The 18,099-nt window shown below is 41.7% G+C and overlaps 1 protein-coding gene across 6 annotated transcripts in view; it reads left to right on the top strand.

Annotated features, from left to right (window-relative positions):
- Positions 1-18,099, top strand: part of itga11a (integrin, alpha 11a) — an 86,146-nt gene that overhangs the window by 41,280 nt on the left and 26,767 nt on the right. For 5 of the 6 annotated variants that reach the window (XM_056608680.1, XM_056608682.1, XM_056608678.1 and 2 more), the window contains 9 exons: positions 2,982-3,096; positions 10,731-10,843; positions 11,381-11,472; positions 12,795-12,909; positions 13,034-13,161; positions 13,381-13,529; positions 14,097-14,241; positions 14,763-14,928; positions 15,139-15,209. In XM_056608680.1, the coding sequence (XP_056464655.1) occupies positions 2,982-3,096; positions 10,731-10,843; positions 11,381-11,472; positions 12,795-12,909; positions 13,034-13,161; positions 13,381-13,529; positions 14,097-14,241; positions 14,763-14,928; positions 15,139-15,209 (1,094 nt within the window). Of the gene's footprint in view, positions 1-2,981; positions 3,097-10,730; positions 10,844-11,380; positions 11,473-12,003; positions 12,662-12,794; positions 12,910-13,033; positions 13,162-13,380; positions 13,530-14,096; positions 14,242-14,762; positions 14,929-15,138; positions 15,210-18,099 lie in introns of those variants that run through there. The other variant, XM_056608683.1, reaches the window with a different exon arrangement.

Below are 18,099 nucleotides of genomic sequence, written 5' to 3'. Positions count from 1 at the left end.
ACTTTTTTTTTACCAGAAGAGAAATTTGCCTACAAAACTAGGGAATATATATGGAATATAGATATATTGAGTTTTTTAAATGCTAGTTATTATTTATAGTTGATTCTGAGTATATTCTTTGTTGACATATTCTCTAATACCTCTGTTCCTGTATCTGCGCTCCTACTGTGGGAGTATATACACTCCGTGGTTCTGCGATTTTAGACCACTCTGAATGCATCCCCTATTTGAAGAATGTTGACTACTTCTGTTTTCTGTTAAGAAAACCCTCTTCTCAAAGAAACAGCTGCTTCATGTAACACCATCTTTGTAGCTCAGAAGAGTTTTGGACTGTTTAACTGAGAGACCGTACACAAATACCACAAGTTGTGGAATTTTATTTGCTGTTGTCTTGGAATGTATATGGGATTTTGAGGTCTTTGGGGCTTGTCAAATCATAGATGAGGTGAAACTGCATGAATATTCATGGGTGTTCTCAAAAAGTCAGGAAAATGTTACACTAAGGTAACACTTATTATTTTCACATTATCTATTGCTCTTTGCTTCTAGGTATTGTTTATTGGCTGACCAACTAGCAATAGTAACTCAATAAGTAAATAAGTAGATGCATAAAAAAGTAGAATCTATCCCATCACATTAAAGTTCCAGCACTTCCAAATGTAGGTACCCACTGAACCAACTTTGACTTGACCTTGTCTGTATGCAATTATTTCACAATCAAAAATGATGATTGTTGGTGGACTTTAAAAGTTTGTTGATCAGTCCCCCCTCTTGTTGCTTACATTTAGCAGAACATCGCCTAGCAGTGGGAACAAAAAGAAACTCACTTGACTTGTCTTGAACCTAGATCCTTGACATTTCAAAAGCTGGCCTGCTCCATGTTCATTTCCATGTCCTTCTCACTACTTGCAAGTTTCTACTTTTACACAAACTGTGAAACATAGGGCTAGGGGGTGTCATAAATATATAGCCTTTTATGCCCTTTGACACCTGTGATTAAGGGGTATACAAATGACATTTATTCGATTTTAATATAATTTCAAAAATGAAAAAGGGGCATCCTTTAGCCATTATAACCATGCGTTCACACCAAAAGCAAAGCAGCGGCGCAATTACACACAAAGTCAAGCATTAGCAACCTCGCAAACCATTTTGACGCTTTTGTGTATCAGGAGATTCAACCCTGAGGGTGTTTCACACTTGATGGTGATTCATGCTTTATATGCGGACATCCATGTAATTTAGACATCAGTAGAATCAACGGGGGTTTAAGTTTGCAAGAGGCGGTATAAGTGCGGCTGCTGTCACTGTAGTTTGTTTTGGTTTCAATAACGTCCATCTTTTGTATGTGATCCTGTTGGCCCAATTGCTGTCAAGATTAAGTTAAGATTTTAGCTGCTGGCTGATCACCATTCAACCTATAGCTAAGGCAATTATAATAGACGTCTCAGTGACCTTGTCAATCAAACTGAATGACGTACACCTTCTGCTCTGCAAAGATTTAGGGAAATGTTGTATCCCTTCAAGGTGTACGTAGAGTCTGGGTGTGGTTCTGACCTTGTGTGCATATGTGCATATCGGGTGTCAGAAAGAGAGGTCAGAGAGGTTACTAGAATTAGGATCTCTGCTACATACGTGTGTCTTCATGTGTAATACTTGTGGGTGTTTGTTATTCTAAGGAGCTGGGGGTCAGGTGTTAGAGCCTGACCTCCATTTAGAAATGGGAAACGTTATCTTCACTAAATTACTCCAACCTATTCCTACCAAAAAGGACATTAATGTTAAATATACAAAACATTGGTCAGACGTAATCCAGCAATGTGGGTCAGATTGACGTTCAAACAGCAGATTACAACACCTTCTCCTCCAAATGTGGCGACTTCCAATAATGGAGGATATTGATCAGTATTTCGCAAGTATTTTTGCCCTTGCTTTTGTAGGCCAACTATCCTGAGACCCCTAATGACAAGCCTATGCACGTGGGTGGCCCAGGCTGCCAAAGAGAAGTGCCAGAAATAGACTTGAATCAAAACAACACATTTCTGTTGTTCAAATCAATGGTCGTAATAGCAGGCCTGGTGGCATTTAAATGAGAGAACACAGATGGTTCTGCCAAGCAACTGGAGCACATTAGTTGTCTAACAACACCATTTATATGCATTGACACTGTTGGAGATAATAAGGATGGTAAACTCTTTGATACAATGTCGACAATCATATTGTGCCTGGATACATCAATACCTTTGTAAAAATGGCAGCCGTTTAATATGTGTGACTGGATTCGATTACTTGCTCTTGTCCCTGATGTACTGTATACATAATGGTGAGTGGGAACAAGTGTACCAGATTGACAGGTTTAAATTTGTTGGGAATACCTGAAGCCTCGCTTTGACTGTGATCATTTGTATGTCTTCGGGCGGCAGTAGCTCAGGAGGTAGAGCGGGTTGGCTGGTAACCTGAAGGTTGTTGATTCGATCCCCGACTCCTCCTAGCTGAATGTCGAGGTGTCCTTGAGCAAGGCACCTAACCCTGACTGTTAGCTCACGACGAGCTGGCTGTCGCCTTGCATGGTTGACTCCGCCGTCGGTGCGTGAATGTGTGCGTGAATGGTGAATGTGAGGCAATATTGTAAAGCGCTTTGAGTGGCCAATGGTTAGAAAAGCGCTATATAAATGCAGTCCATTTCATCAGTAGAATAATTTACACACACAAACACACACAAACGCACACACACACACACACACGCACACACAGCATGGAAGTAATTTTAATTAGCAGCTATTTGGGTGGCCTATCCTATTTCTATCTATAGGTAGGCCGACTGTATCTCTAATGGTCATTTAGGTCATAATTGGGCTTCAGTTCACTGGTCAATATAATGGCCAATCAGATGAATAGCAACATCCCAGGCGTATTATTGTAGTTCATCGTAGTTGCTCCACTAATGTGACTACGTTTGTCTGATTGCTTCTTCCTTCTAGGATTCCATGACTGCTTCAACATTGACATAAAAAACTACAGGATCATCAAAGGTCCAAAGCAGGCCCAGTTTGGATACACTGTCCAGCAGCACACATCTGCCGGAGGAGAGAAATGGTGAGTGGTTTATTTTATGATTTAAATCAGTGTGATAATTATCTGGTTAACAAGCAAAAAAGTTATCTTGCAAGCTTGCCATTTAGTAAGTTAGTCAGCAAACAAGTTTGTTTGTTTCTTAGATGGTAAGCTCCCTAATTAGCGAGTTGATTAACACTTAGTTAAGCTAGTTCTTTTGTTAGCTTGCTAGCTAGGTAATTCATTTTGTGAACTAACAAGCTAATAATTAGTTAGCCTAATAATTAGCTAGTAAGTTAGTCAGTCACCTACCTAGTTAGCTATTTGGTGAAATAGTGGGACACAATTGCAATGTCTTGAGTGGATCGGGATGCAGTTGAACAGCAGTTGTTTGGCACATTATCTCCCTGTGGAAACACTATGGAAAAAGAGGCCTTCTGCCACCTTCAATTTCTGTCAAACAATCATGGCTTGAGCAATTCAAAATGTCAACATCTGCTATTGAAGCAAATGTGCATGAACAACACACACCCACGCACGCACGCACACACACACACACACACACACACACACACACACACACACACACACACACACACACACACACACACACACACACCAGCACTGCTGTGAAGTATTTTGCTTGGCTAACGTTAACAGTCTCACCTGGTTGTCACACAAAAATTACTAGAGTTGATTTAATCAGATGTTCCAGTGAATGACTTCTTGCGCTGTCATCAAGATTAGATGCTTCAGCTTTGCTCTCGCAACATTCATCTTTGGTTGTGATAATTCCATATTTCACATTCAGCATATTACCTCATAGTGGGCCCCAGTCTCCTGCACACTATTATTAGTCCAATCGGAATCTTCAGGAGGCCAAACTACTGTGTTTCTGGCATCTCCAGTATGTCTGCCGGCCAGCACACTATGGAGCAATGCCCAAATCCCGCTAGGCTTCTGTGTGATTGGATGCGTGTGGAAAATGTTTTATTCATTGTGTGTATGTGTGTCTGTTTGTGTCTGTGTGTGTGTGTCTGTGTGTGCGCATGCGTACGCACACATAATCTTTTGGTGCGCATATGTGTCCCTACGAGTCACTGTAGGCATCATAGTTCATGTTGACCACACATACAATTCGACTTTACTACTTCAGTGGTATCAAGAACCATGCCAATGGTTCAGCCATCTAAGCCCTCTTCACCTCCGTGACAACATCAGCTCACGCAGCGCATAAATAAAGGATACAATATGTGATACATTTGACGGACATAAAACGCACGGCCCATACAAAGACAGCAGTGTTTAACCTCTATAGAGCTCATATAAAGAGTGTTCATTGTACTGGGCCAATGTGCTTCACTGTTCTGCTTGGCACCTTCTCCTTCCTCTTCCATCCCTGTGGCGGTCTGGGATCAGCAGTGTGTGTGTGTGTGTGTGTGTGTGTGTGTGTGTGTGTGTGTGTGTGTGTGTGTGTGTGTGTGTGTGTGTGTGTGTGTGTGTGTGTGTGTGTGTGTGTGTGTGTGTGTGGAGTAAACTGCACAAATGGGATCTTGAGACTGTTGTAGTTGGCGTTGTCTGTGTATAGTTAGCAGATTATGAGCCTACACATACAGACCCTGATGATCCATGGAAGCTTAGAAGCTGTAGGTCACTTCTCCACTCCAACTCTATGTCTTTCTTTAGATCGAGATGGAGAGTTTTCTATCATTCACAAGTCAGTTAATTAGGAAGAGAGTGTGGGAAAGAAAGAAGGGGAGTTTCAAGTTTTAAAATATAACTTGATTGTAAATGTATTAGATTAAAAATCTAAAATTAAATCTTATCCTATTCATAAGCAACTGAAACGTATATTAATACAGTTTTAATAATGTCTCTAAGAACTCATTATCCAAGCCCCAGTTTTTTAAGGCTTTCAAGATCTTTTTCCATTTTGTGTGAGAATAGAGAAGAAAGAAAGGCATGAAAAGGGAAGCAGAGAAGGAAGTAAAAAATACTGACATATAAAGGTCGAATTAGGTTGTTTCCTGTCACATCTTTAATCTTAAATCAGAACGACAGTAAAGAGGTCGCGCTAAAACTTGTCAACCATACTTAATGATCCCATGGGATGGATCTTAATGTGGCTGTCATGTGGGGAACAACAGCCCAGGGGAGATACTCACTTAAAACATTTCAGCACTGAGTGCAAAACAGATTGTGGTTTGTTGTCAAGAGTGTGAAACCAATTAGAGATGTTGGCTTTTGGCATAAATTCAAATGCTAAACAAATACCACTATTAGGCTTAAAAGCTATGGGATCCGTTCAGGACAGATTCCTTGTGTCTCTTTTAACTAAATCATGTTACATTTAAGTTGAATAAAATGCTATTTCAACAATAATGATACAGCCCTGATCACTCACAGCAAAATTCTACATATCACATGAGCCTCAATCTTGTATTTTATTAATATTTTAAGCCCTTAATTACAAAATGGCTTACCCTAACTTACATTATAACTTATCTTTATTCAACATCACTGACGCCCATACCCCACACTGTGTGTGTGTTTGTGTGTGTGTGTGTGTGTGTGTGTGTCTTTGTGTCTGTCTGTCTGTCTGTCTGTCTGGCTGGCTGTCTGTCTGTCTGTCTGTCTGTCTGTCTGTCTGTCTGTCTGTCTGTCTGTCTGTCTGTCTGTCTGTCTGTCTGTCTGTCTGTCTGTCTGTCTGTCTGTCTGTCTGTCTGTTAATGTGACAAAATAACAGTGGCAGTTTGTAAGTTGTGCCGGCCTGGAAGATGATGAGAAACAGACTTCAATGTCAACGCCAAGCCAGTTCTAAGTAGTTTCATGAACTATTGTCTGTGTGTGTGATGCTATGCTGGATTCCCAGTTCATATGCATCCGTCATACTTGTCTAGTCCAAACAAACCTCAAGTGTGTGTGTGTTTGTTTGTGTATGTCTGTGCGTGCGTGTGTCTGTATGAGTCATATGGAAATATATGAAAGAGAGAATGATGAAGGGAGAGGGCGATTGAGAGGGGTTCCCAGGGTGATTGTGCATCTGTAATTGCAAATCAATTTGGAATGTCTAAAGTTTCCTCCATATTGACGCAAGTAATATGATATATTTCACTCAAGAACTTTCACCCATGAGTTAGCTACCAATAAATTTGAGATTTACATTGCTAAATTATATTGTCCATGTGGATACAGATATGTGCCAAGCAGCACCTTCAACCTCTGAACTTCAACTTTTGACTACCAGAAAAAACAGCGCTATATTTGTATAGGAACAGGATCATTCCACAATAGGATCTCTTTATGTCCTGAACTGTGAGGCAAGACAGGCAAACCAAACTAACTAAGAGCAAAAACAAAACAAAAAGTGAGTGGAAAATCGGTCTTCTTTAATCCTTCCATCCCCGCTGACATTAACAGAGGACATATCCCTCTCCAGAGTTCTTCACTTAGCGCCTTAAGCAGCTCCTGATGTCTTATCAAGGTATTTTGCCAGATGCTGTCCTTAAACACCAGAGCTGTCCCATCCAGCCAAAGGGTCAGCGGTTTGTCAACAGTATGTCACTGCCTTGCTGGTCCGTCTGACAAAGCGGGCTTCTAAACAGTCTGGCAGACGCTGTCTTCAGGGAGCCAACAATCCTGGAGCCATTCAACCCCCAGAGAATACCTGAATACCTTGACCACAAGGATCCAGCGACCAACTTCTATTCCTGCTCCCTTTCGTTTGTTTTCTCAGAGGGTCGGTTCTGGGTCCCTCCGGTAAAGCCCTGACCTTTTACTCCTCTGCATTGTCAAGAGTGGAAAAACCACAAAGGAGGAGGAGGAGGTGGTGGGGGTGATCCACTGCTCACCTGGTCCCAAATAGAGGCTGCTTCAAGGCTCACTTAGTTTGACCTCTTTGACCGGCGAAAAGCACTGTCTGCACAAAACATAACGCAGAGCATGTCAGATGGAGTTTCTAATATTATATAATGTAGTCATATTTTGAATTTAATAAATATATATACATATGAGTTATTTATTTTTCTTTGCCATCGTATTCTAGATATTCTGATTCACATAACCACACTTCTGACTGCAAACTCTCAGACGTCTGGGTCGATTTAAGACAAACTAGCACACATTGTGCAGTTGTCATACTTGATACAGATGGAAATTCACTATGAAGAACAAACAAGGGATAGAGGGGGGCTGCAGGTGGGGGCTGGCACATGTCCTAATCAGACTGATTACCGTACAAAGGTTCAATTCCCTAACGTTTTTCTATTTCGCAGCCAAGCGAGTTTCCTTCGAGTTTCCTTCACATTTCTGAGGTTATGTTATGCAACATTTTTAGTCAGGAGCTCTCGTCCAGACCTCAACCTCGGCATCTTGGGGGGATGGAGGTCTACCGACGCATGATTAAACAGTACTGAACAGCAAAACTTGTAATGGGGACTTTCAGATGGCATGGAAGAATTCTCCCCCTGTTGCTTTCTTTATTTCTATTTTTGCTTTTGTATGTGCATAATATAACGAAGGATCACTGAGCTACAGCTTCTGGGGTTGTAGCCGTAATAAGAACATTTCTTCCTCTCTTTACCAACATGGAATGTGATGAGCGAGGCCCTAATGAGGCTGTACACACAGACCTCAGGTTTGATGAGCGGTTTTCTTTTTTTGGCCTGGATGTGGTTTCACGGGGCATGCATCTGCTCCTTCCAAACATTATGCACATTAATAACAGCATTGGATGTGCACGTCCTCAAACCCTAATCCTCTGTAACCATGGTAAATATAAATATTCACGCACCAATGTTATTTTTTTCTGCGTCATTACCATGACCTCAGCTCCGATGCCTGTTCGACCCTAGCGAGGGGAAAAGATGATTGCTTGAACAGATTCTGGTGAAATCAAGGAGGGCAACTCTAAAGACTGGTCTAAAAAGCAACAATGGTTTTCTTTCATGAAGGTAGACATGTCGTGAACTGAATTACTGTTCAAGTTTATTTTGGTTTTGGTGCTTGAGGAAATCAATAAAAAGTATTAATAGCTATGCAAATATTAATGCTGATGTCTGGGTCTTCAAGACTCTGAGAGTTGGATACTGTAGGGTCTGCATTATTCCTTATATGCCTTGATATAACAGGATGTGACTGCAATGACTTTGTGATTCAAGTCCGCACGAACTGGAGATGAAGAATGCTTCTGTCAAATAACTTTCTGATAGGAGATGTAATCTGCCTGACTTCTCCCTATCCAGAGTTAATTTGAGTCATATTTAAGTTTAATAATATTTTGTTAAGCTTTCACAATCTTTTTGTGTCTTTGATTACCACCACCACCACCTAACAGGAAGTACGATTATCGACATGGAGAACCAAATTAATATAGAAATACTGTGTTCTATGTTATGATCATGATTTGTATGGCCCTGAGTGTGAATGTTGTCGTCAACTGTCAAATGTTGTTCTCTAGGCTTTATAGGGGGCCTATTTTAAATAGAGCCAAAGAAAGCTTGCCATGCGGCGCCCTTAAAGTCCTCACTAGCGATTTGCCGGGCGTCTGGTTTTGTTATCATGGTGTCGGGTGTTTCTCGTTTGGGGGAAAGAATTTGGTTGTTGCCTGCTACCACTACTTGTATGATTTTAGTTGGTGCTATTCCAAGTTGACCTTTGCAATGCAGCTGTTCAGTTCAGGTACTGTATTGAGTCTCAAGATACAACTTGGAATTTGGTCATTTGAGCATGGTGACACTGTTTTTAGAGTTCTTCTATGGAAAAAAGTCTGCTTCCTCACTGAATTCGATGGTTGCAAGTTCCTTGTTTCCCTGCCATACACACACACTCATATAGTCGTGCACATTTCACTTAATTACTCTGCGCTGTTTACCCAAGTCTTGAGTCATTTTTCAACACTACCTGTCAACTTCTCTCGTAACCAGACCGTATACACATTGTGAGTGAGCGTAAGTTTGGTGTTGTATTGACTTCTTCTGTATGTATCATGTTTTCACCACAAGCAAGCTGCACTTGAAATTTCTTGGAATTGGCAATTTTATGGTTAATGCTCAGCATTGCTCCATTCTCAGTTCAAATGCATCATTCATACTAATCTAGGCCAAACCTCAAGTGTGTGTGTGTGTGTGTGTGTGTGTGTGTGTGTGTGTGTGTGTGTGTGTGTGTGTGTGTGTGTGTGTGTGTGTGTGTGTGTGTGTGTGTGTGTGTGTGTGTGTGTGTGTGAGAGCATGACTGTGTGTGTGTGAGTTTGTGTGTCCGTCTGATTGTACGAGCGAGTGTGTGTATGTCTGATTGTGTGTTTGTGTATGTCTCTGATCATGTTTCTCTTCTCGTGTGTGTGTGTGTGTGTGTGTGTGTGTGTGTGTGTGTGTGTGTGTGTGTGTGTGTGTGTGTGTGTGTGTGTGTGTGTGTGTGTGTGTGTGTGTGTGTGTGTGTGTGTGTGTGTGTGTGAGAGCATGACTGTGTGTGTGTGAGTTTGTGTGTCCGTCTGATTGTACGAGCGAGTGTGTGTATGTCTGATCGTGTGTTTGTGTATGTCTCTGATCACGTGTCTCTTCTCATGTGTGTGTGTTTGTGTGTGTGTGTGTGTGTGTGTGCGTGTTTGTGTGTGTGCACACGTGGCTCTAGGGTCTAACCCTAACCCTGACTCTGTAATGATGAGGGCTCTATGATGCACACCAATGGTGTCGAGGAGCCTACAGAAGTCAGCTAAAGTTAGCCTCTCATCCCTGGAACTTTGGATGAGAAGTTACTCTAAAAATGTAATTTGTGGTGTGGCATAGCATGTTGATTACTTCAGTAAGAATGCTATCAAGAGACTTATGAGACCGACTATTAAGCAGAGTGCATATGAAGACCATTAGATACACTGATACGAAAAAGAAGTAGACTTTGAAACATCTGCAACCAAACAACAACAGCTGGTAAACATAAAAAGACACAGGCCGGATTAAATCCTAAAGGAAAATTGCTAATTCCTTTGGAGGCTTCCATCGACTCCCATGACTCTAAGGTAAACACTCGGGCAGTTTTATGTGCTCTATCACATCAAGTCAAATAAAACCTTATATTGATGTTGATACGCACCGCACTTACCTGGTCCTAGTACACCACTACAAAGACTTCTTCCCAACGACGTCACCGCACAATCATCTCCTAAGAGCTGCCGTTTCCTCTATTTGAGGAAAAACATATTGTCTGAAGACCATTAACCAGTTTGTTTTGGATTAGGTTGTCTCCTGGCGACCCAGGGTCCCTGTAGGTCTATTGAACTAGCGAATGCTTCTGTGTGATGTGTATATCTGCATGCCTGTGTTGGTGTGCGGTATGTGGGTCGGTTGTGTAAAAACAGCGTTGGCTGACCTTTACAGCTCCCTATGGGATAGAGCGTTTGACCGAGGCCCTTGGCACAGTGGGCTACCATCCATGCGTTTAGTTTGCGTGTCACTGGAGGTAATGGACATCTGGTTTGTTTTCTGAACGGCTATTTAACAAAGTAGATGGCCCAGGCTTGCTCTCATTGGTAACCCTTTCTAACTCCTGTCAGGGATATTGACGTGTTCGGACACCATGTCGGCTGCCCCTTAACCTTTGGGTTGTATTTGAATAGTCTTGTGTTTCTTTGAGTTGATACTGACTAGTTGTATGTAATTATTTTTGATGTTTAATTTTGTCAGGTTATTAGTCGGGGCTCCCAATGAAATGAATGGACCGTACCAGACAGGGGATATTTACAAGTGTCCACTGAGCAAGAAAAACAATGGAAACAGCTGTTCCAAGCTAAACCTAGGTACAGTATTAACACTCTCGCACTCATCACACATTTTTTTAGAAGTGGAGAAATCAATATGCATGTGTACATTGATATAATATGAAATACTATTACCAATGACACAATTATGTCTGACATCCCCCATAATTTGTCATATGTCCTTTCATCAACATGTATTCTTGGGTTATTGTGTTTTTCTGTGTGCATGCATTTCCTTGTCCCTGTCTGATTGGTTGCTTAATTGTCTTCCTGCGTTTTCTTCTGCATCCACTTTAATTCATTATGGTGAGACCAGAAGACCGTAAATTCCGACCTATCACTGGTATTTTCCAGGTTTATGTACACATTCTACATGTGTGTTCTACCGCATCGCACCACCGCATGCACTATCAAACACGTGTGCCATATATTCATAGACACACATACTGCTATGGCAAGTTAAACCCGGGATCTAAGGGAGGTGGGTTTAATCTGGAAACAATCAAGAACCCAATTTGAGGGGGTTTAGCTTTGTTTTACAAAGGGCTGACACGAATGCTGTTGTTTTTCCTTAAGGAAGGATATCTCTGACCAATGTTTCGGAGCGGAAGGACAAGATGAGACTGGGCATGACCCTCACGTCCAACCCCAACGACAACAGCTTTGTGGTCAGTGCCCCCTTTGCTATTTCGTTTTTTAACAAGCCAAAAGTTGTCGAATGTCTTAATGGAGCCGACTGTTTTTTATTTCAGCAGAAAATTGGGTATAATAGTAAACAGACATGTTCAACCGAAGGGGCCCAGGAATCTCCTAACCTCAAGATACACTGTACGCCTTTCCATGATCTGTGGCTGGGAGACTAATCCAGCATGCTTCTTAATATTAGACTCCGGGAGCCTAGGGAACTGGGGAGCCCAAACGCACAACACAGACACGGGTGGAAGTAGTTTGAATGTTTGTTTGATGGGAAAGGAGCAGCAGCTGGTGGATGCAGGAGGCCAGCCGGGTCGGTGTATGGATCAGGAAGAACAGCGCTGCGGTAGAGAGAGGGCCTGGGCAGGAGCACAATAATCTCGATTACAGGAACCAAGATACCTAGGAACCAGGCACCAGGAACCCTACTAACAGAGTTAGACCCCGTTTACACGAAGGGAAAACGCTGATATTTCCACGCGGTTTGGCCTCTCATTTACACGAAAACGCAGTTTTTATCACAGAAAACGATCATTTCTAAAAACTCCGGCTAAAGTGGAGATTTCTGAAAACGCCGGTTATGTGTTGTCGTGTCAACGGGGAGAAGCGGGGTTTTAGGTTCTGAAGCGTCACATTATGCGCCAGGAAATGCTTAACGTCATATGAGCGCCCTATGTTTACAGTTTGTTTGTTACAGGAAGACGCTTGTGTTATTCGTTGTTGTTGATTCTGAGGATTCTGATTGGCTTGCCTGGCTTTATCCTTCTCCCTACACTGCCGCCCATATGTTTGGCATAGTTATAATGGTGCTCGACGGCGTATTTATGTGTTTTGATGTAAACAACAACTTTTTTGAAAACGATGTTGCGTGCACAATGTTATATTTCAAAACAGAGGGGGGGAAATATTTGTTTCTATAAATACCCTGCTACGTGTAAACGTGGCCTTAGACTGTTTGACGATCTAACGATGAATGATTGAGAGGCCGGAGTATATAAACAGGAAGTGTTGATTAAGATGATCATCAGGTGTGTCTGGTTGAGGTGCAGAAAGGGGGACTCCGGAGAAGTTGGAGTCCGCTAGCTCCGCTCATAACTTGATAAACAAAGAAAGACAAACCACACAGAGTGATCCCAGCTCCCACTAGAATCCACGGCAGACACTGTAACAGATACGATATTATAATAATTTTGAGTGAACCAAAAACAAGTGTGACATTGAGAAAGCAAAGAATCGGGACACTGACATGAATAATTTCTTTCCCCCATCCCTATATGACACATATCTGATCTCTCAGGCTTGTGGGCCTTTGTGGTCCTACGAGTGTGGCAGCTCCTACTACAGCACTGGGATCTGCTCCAGAGTGAACTCAAGCTTTAAGTTCTCCAGAACCATTGCTCCAGCCTTTCAAAGTAAGACCAAAGCCTTTATTCTTTATTTTGTTTTCTGTGGTTTTGACAGACAATGATCTTGGTGTTGTTTTGAGATGAAACTGTACTCCAGGCATTACTCCATCTCCATATTCTTCCCATTCAGGATGTGAAACCTTCATGGACATCATGATCGTTCTGGACGGCTCCAACTCCATCTACCCATGGTATGAAGTGCAGGCCTTTCTCATCAACATCCTGCAGAAGTTTTACATCGGACCGGGACAAATTCAGGTGTGTATGCTTAGATAGGATTTCCCGCATTGGATGTGTTGCATTTAGAAAAAACGATAACTATTATAACGTGATTATTGTTGCCTAAGTCTACTTGTAATTCAAGTTGTTTGCCTGTGTGCTACTATACGATAATTCTATCAACCAAAAAAAAAATGTATTGTTCGAAAACGTTATCAAGTGAGGGTCACCTCAATGCAGCTGTTTCTCGACCGACAGGTTGGAGTTGTTCAGTATGGGGAAAAGGTGGTGCATGAGTTCCATCTGAGCGACTACCAGTCTGTGGAGGAGGTGGTGAAGAGGGCGCGCAGGATTGAGCAACGTGGAGGAGAGGAGACTAACACAGCTCTCGGCATTAAAATTGCGCGGTAATGCCTTTCACAGCCCCCACAATCCCCTGCACAACACCCACATCAATATCATCCATATTTGTTCAGAAAAGACCATCATATATATATTTATCTATATCTATATCTATATATATATATATATATATATATATATATATATATATGTGTATCTATATATAAATATAGATAAATATATCCTATCCTATAATGAATAAACCTATCACTCACCTCAGTAAACAAGAGAATGCAGTCATACAGGCGTTTTGATATTCCTATTTAGAAAAATTCAACATAAAAGTTGTGTGCCATTTTAAAAGATTGTTTATTATTGTCAGTGCTTTCTAAGTTTCGGGGACAATTGGGGGATCATTTCCCTGACCAGATCCTTGACCGCCCATCGGGTTAAATTAAGTAACTGTTGCCTCGAGTAAGGCTGTAAACCAGGTTTTGCTGGGGGATTGAGGTGTTGTCCTAAGTAAATTCCCTTAACATTTCAAACTGCAGACAACATACCCTTTTTTTTTTTTTACGTTATTCAAGATATCTACAACAAAATTCAAAATCTTTGAATATGTATCTGTACAGCTCAGAAGGATTCAAACAAGGCGGCCGTCGGGGGGCAAAGAAGGTGATGATCGTGATAACAGACGGAGAGTCTCATGACAGCCCGGACCTCCAGCAGGTCATCCAGGACTGCGAGAAGGACGGCATCACTCGCTACGCAATTGCCGTAAGTGTTCACTGGTGTTGTTCTAATCATCTAGGCTCCCGGAGACCTTTTTAGGGTCCCAATCGAGAGATTCAAAGGTTGATTGGTTCACGAGCCTAGCTCCTGCACTAACACAGTTAGGTCTCCAGCAGGGGACTTAACGTCAGTGTCTGAGTATTCTTCTCAGTGCTGCAAAATATGTGCTGCAAAAGTGTCATAAAGCCAAACTCAAAGCTACACCGCAGTAAAAGCTGTAGCTGCTCCAGACCACAGTTGATGCTTGCCAATCAGTATGGTTAATGACATTCTCCGTCAAAGCTGGTGGTGACGTTGGTTTATTGGCGTCTAATAAGAGGTCTGAAGTCATTTTGTTGGTGAAACCAGTGGAATTGTTGACTGTATTGACATGGTGCCCTTAAATGGCTGTATCGGACACAGAAATAATCTACGAATACTAACAAAGTACTTCTTGTGATTGAAGATAGCTGACAGTAAGGATATATTATATGGATTGGAATTCACCTCTGTATTTTTTTGTATAGGTTCTTGGCTACTACAACCGTCGGGGAATCAATCCTGAAGCCTTTCTCAATGAAATCAAATACATTGCTAGTGACCCGGACGACAAACATTTCTTTAACGTGACGGATGAGTCGGCCTTAAAGGACATTGTGGATGCTCTTGGAGAACGCATCTTCAGTTTAGAAGGTATGTGCAAAGTACTGTATTTCCACAATGTTTCTCGGAACTTAAGCATAACATTTAATAAAGCATTATAAGATACCGTATGAAAACGCCAATATCCCTTTAACACGTGGTTCAAGTGCACTTGTGCTGTCATCATGTGTTTATGGGAGTGAGGAATTCTCTGTGTTCTTGGGTACTGCTAAACTTCCAAAACCGGTTGGGTTTCCTCAGGGACCAGTAAGAATGGGACAGCGTTTGGTCTTCAGATGTCCCAGGCTGGCTTCTCCTCTCACAACGTAGAGGTAAGGTTCATATCTGCCACCACATCTCCACATACCAGCTGCTAATAAACAACGACAAACAGCATCTTCCATATGTTTTTCTGGCTTTTCTTTTTTCTATTGAAGTAAATCTGTCCCATCGGATTTTGAAAATAATAAGCCATTTAATTTCTATCACTGAATATTTATGCATTGAAATAACCAACTTTGATGCGGGAAGGCATGTGCAAAGCAGGGTTTAGCCATGTCCAACGGCAACAGCTGTGATGATGGGTCTTTCTTTCTTGAACAAACGTTAATTCTAAACAACAATTTACACAGTAGCCTATAAGAGGAAATGCTCAAAGGTAAATCAACGTCATTAAACACTGACTGTAGCTTTTTATGGGGAAAGAAGCAACGACGGTAGACCGTTCTAAACGCCCTAGCCATTGTATTATATATGAATATACATTCAGTCATGAGGAGATTCAACCTTTTAAATAGAGCAGAAATACTTTTTAATGTACAGTTAGTAATTAAATTGATCAAGGGGCTTTATTTAAAGCTACAAAAAGAATACAAATAAAATAAGAAATAAGAAATTCAGCGCAACTCTGACGTCGCCCTGCTGGTGGGGGGCTAATGACGTCATCGTTTGCGTTTCAGGCGTCCACACGAATCCTAACACGAAACCGCATAGGTCTGGATAGATTTGGAAGCACCTCCGAGGGTGGATTCAGAAATGTGCGGCATCGGGCCCCGGACCGAAACGCACAAGACTTATGCGGCTTCATCCAAAAAAATTGGCTTTGTGTGGACGGGGCCTATATTCTCTCTCTCTCTTTCTCTCTGTCTCTGTCTCTGTCTCTGTCTCTGTCTCTGTCTGTCTGTCTCTCTCTGTGCTTCAGGTCATACTGATAATGATTTCAGAGCCCCCTGGCAGTAGATCCACCACAGTATTTTCCACCTCAGCCACCCAACAAAGAGGAATAAGATACAGTGGTATCCCCAGGGAGAGACATATTAGTCAGAGGTTGAGAGACGCTTGAGACAGCGGCCCATTTGACTTATTTTTGGTTCCCAGACCATAGGCATCTTTTTCTCTCCTGCTTCTTCTTCAGTTCTATGATTCTTTGATGCTATCCCAGAGTGGATCTCTGCAGGTGTGTTGGCTTGCAGGCTTGCACTAACACATCTTAAGCAGAGCGATGTGACAGGGACACGTTAAAGTATACACAGTGTACTTCTCTCAAGAATTCCTTATTTTTTATGACTCCCCCCCCTTCCCCCTCCCCCTCATCCATTATTCCACAGTTGACTAGCGCTGATGCGACAGCTTTGATATTTTATTTCCAGCTTTCCTGCACAGCGCTACTTGTCTAGGGAGCAATAAAGATATCTGGTGCTTTAGACCAAAAACAATAAATAGAGACCAGAGGTTGCAGCCGGGCGGCAGGAATGACTGGAAACTCCGTCCTCAACGCTGCATTCCAGGGATGGCGCTGGAGAAGCTTGAAGGCTGGTAGTCAACCATGAACTTGGAGTGTTGAGAGCAGGATCAAATGTTATTTGCCAACCAAAAATAAAAAGTTGGGTTTTAAATAGAGAAAAGCATGCCATCACAGAGCCCAGATGGTTTCGTTGAACGTGACATGTGCCAGCATCGGAATATCGCTTATGTCATATATATCCAGATGGGGCATGTGTCTTAGCAATTCCTCTATGTACAGTTTTACTATACTCACAGCCCCTCAAGAATAGTGTTTAACATTAGCTTCTGACCATACATGTGGACTACTGATTTTATAGAGCTTTGTATCTAATAGGGTTTGATTCTTTCATTTAACAAAGGTACCAAGCAATTGGAGCTTGACTTGGATTCAATAAGTTACTGGGTGTACCCTGTGTGCATTTTATTATGTTCATTCATGTTTCTTGGACTTAGCTATTATCTCCCCGCACTGATGTCAAATTGGCAACCGGAAAGGCCACTGAACCACAATTATGGCCTGCTCTGAAATAATGATGACTGAAAAAAACAAGCCGGGACATATTGTAGAATTGCTCGGTACCTTAAATGGCAAAATAACTGGTACATAATGTTGTTTTGGAAGTTGATTCAATTACCATAGTGACCATTTGGGCCAAATAGAGAACCACAATACCTTACATTGCTGACAGACGTTTCATGTTGTGCTAGAGTTAGTTTGGTAACAAGGCTTTTCCATTTCTTGAGAAAGAATAACAAGTGATTCAACATATGCTAACATTGGAAAATACTTTCTCGGCATATTGTGATCGGCATGTAACTGAGCCGGTTAGGGACCTTTAAAGTTTTATTTTCATGGAGTCAAAGTGTGGTTAATAATGCTTACCACGTTAGTAATTCCAATCTACATCTCCTCCATTGGGCAATTATTTACCAAACTAATAAAGCATTCACTTTAGGGAACTCAAGATGATGTTTCCCATGAGGTTCATATATTTGCCTCTGATTCTTTACAAATGTTTTCAGTCTGTTGATGCTGCCCATCTGCTATTATCTATTTCATCATGACATTGTTATTTAAACACATTTGGGAAAAGGATGTAAGTCAGGGTCAGTAGAATGTGTTTGTTGTGGATGCATAAAGGTAGGTTCTGTATCATTTAATGCTTTAAAGCAAAGGCTGGCAAAAAAGGGGCAAAATCATTCAGCCAACGTAGACACACGTTGTGTCGTAGCACCATCGTCTGACCTGGACTGGTTGGCTCTTCTCCAACCGTGGAGACCTCTGATGCCTTTTGTTGTTTTCATGATAGCCTTCAAACGACTATCTTTTTAGAAAGCTGTCCCATAAATATAATATGCAATTAAAAAAACAAAACAATAGAACAATAACAGCAGCCCTTTCCCAAGATGAGTCTGCATACATACAGTGTGTGAAGG

The sequence above is a fragment of the Gadus chalcogrammus genome, chromosome 14, assembly GCF_026213295.1.
Source record: "Gadus chalcogrammus isolate NIFS_2021 chromosome 14, NIFS_Gcha_1.0, whole genome shotgun sequence".
Classification (NCBI taxonomy): domain Eukaryota; kingdom Metazoa; phylum Chordata; class Actinopteri; order Gadiformes; family Gadidae; genus Gadus; species Gadus chalcogrammus.
This window is presented reverse-complemented; position numbering and strand designations above follow the sequence as displayed.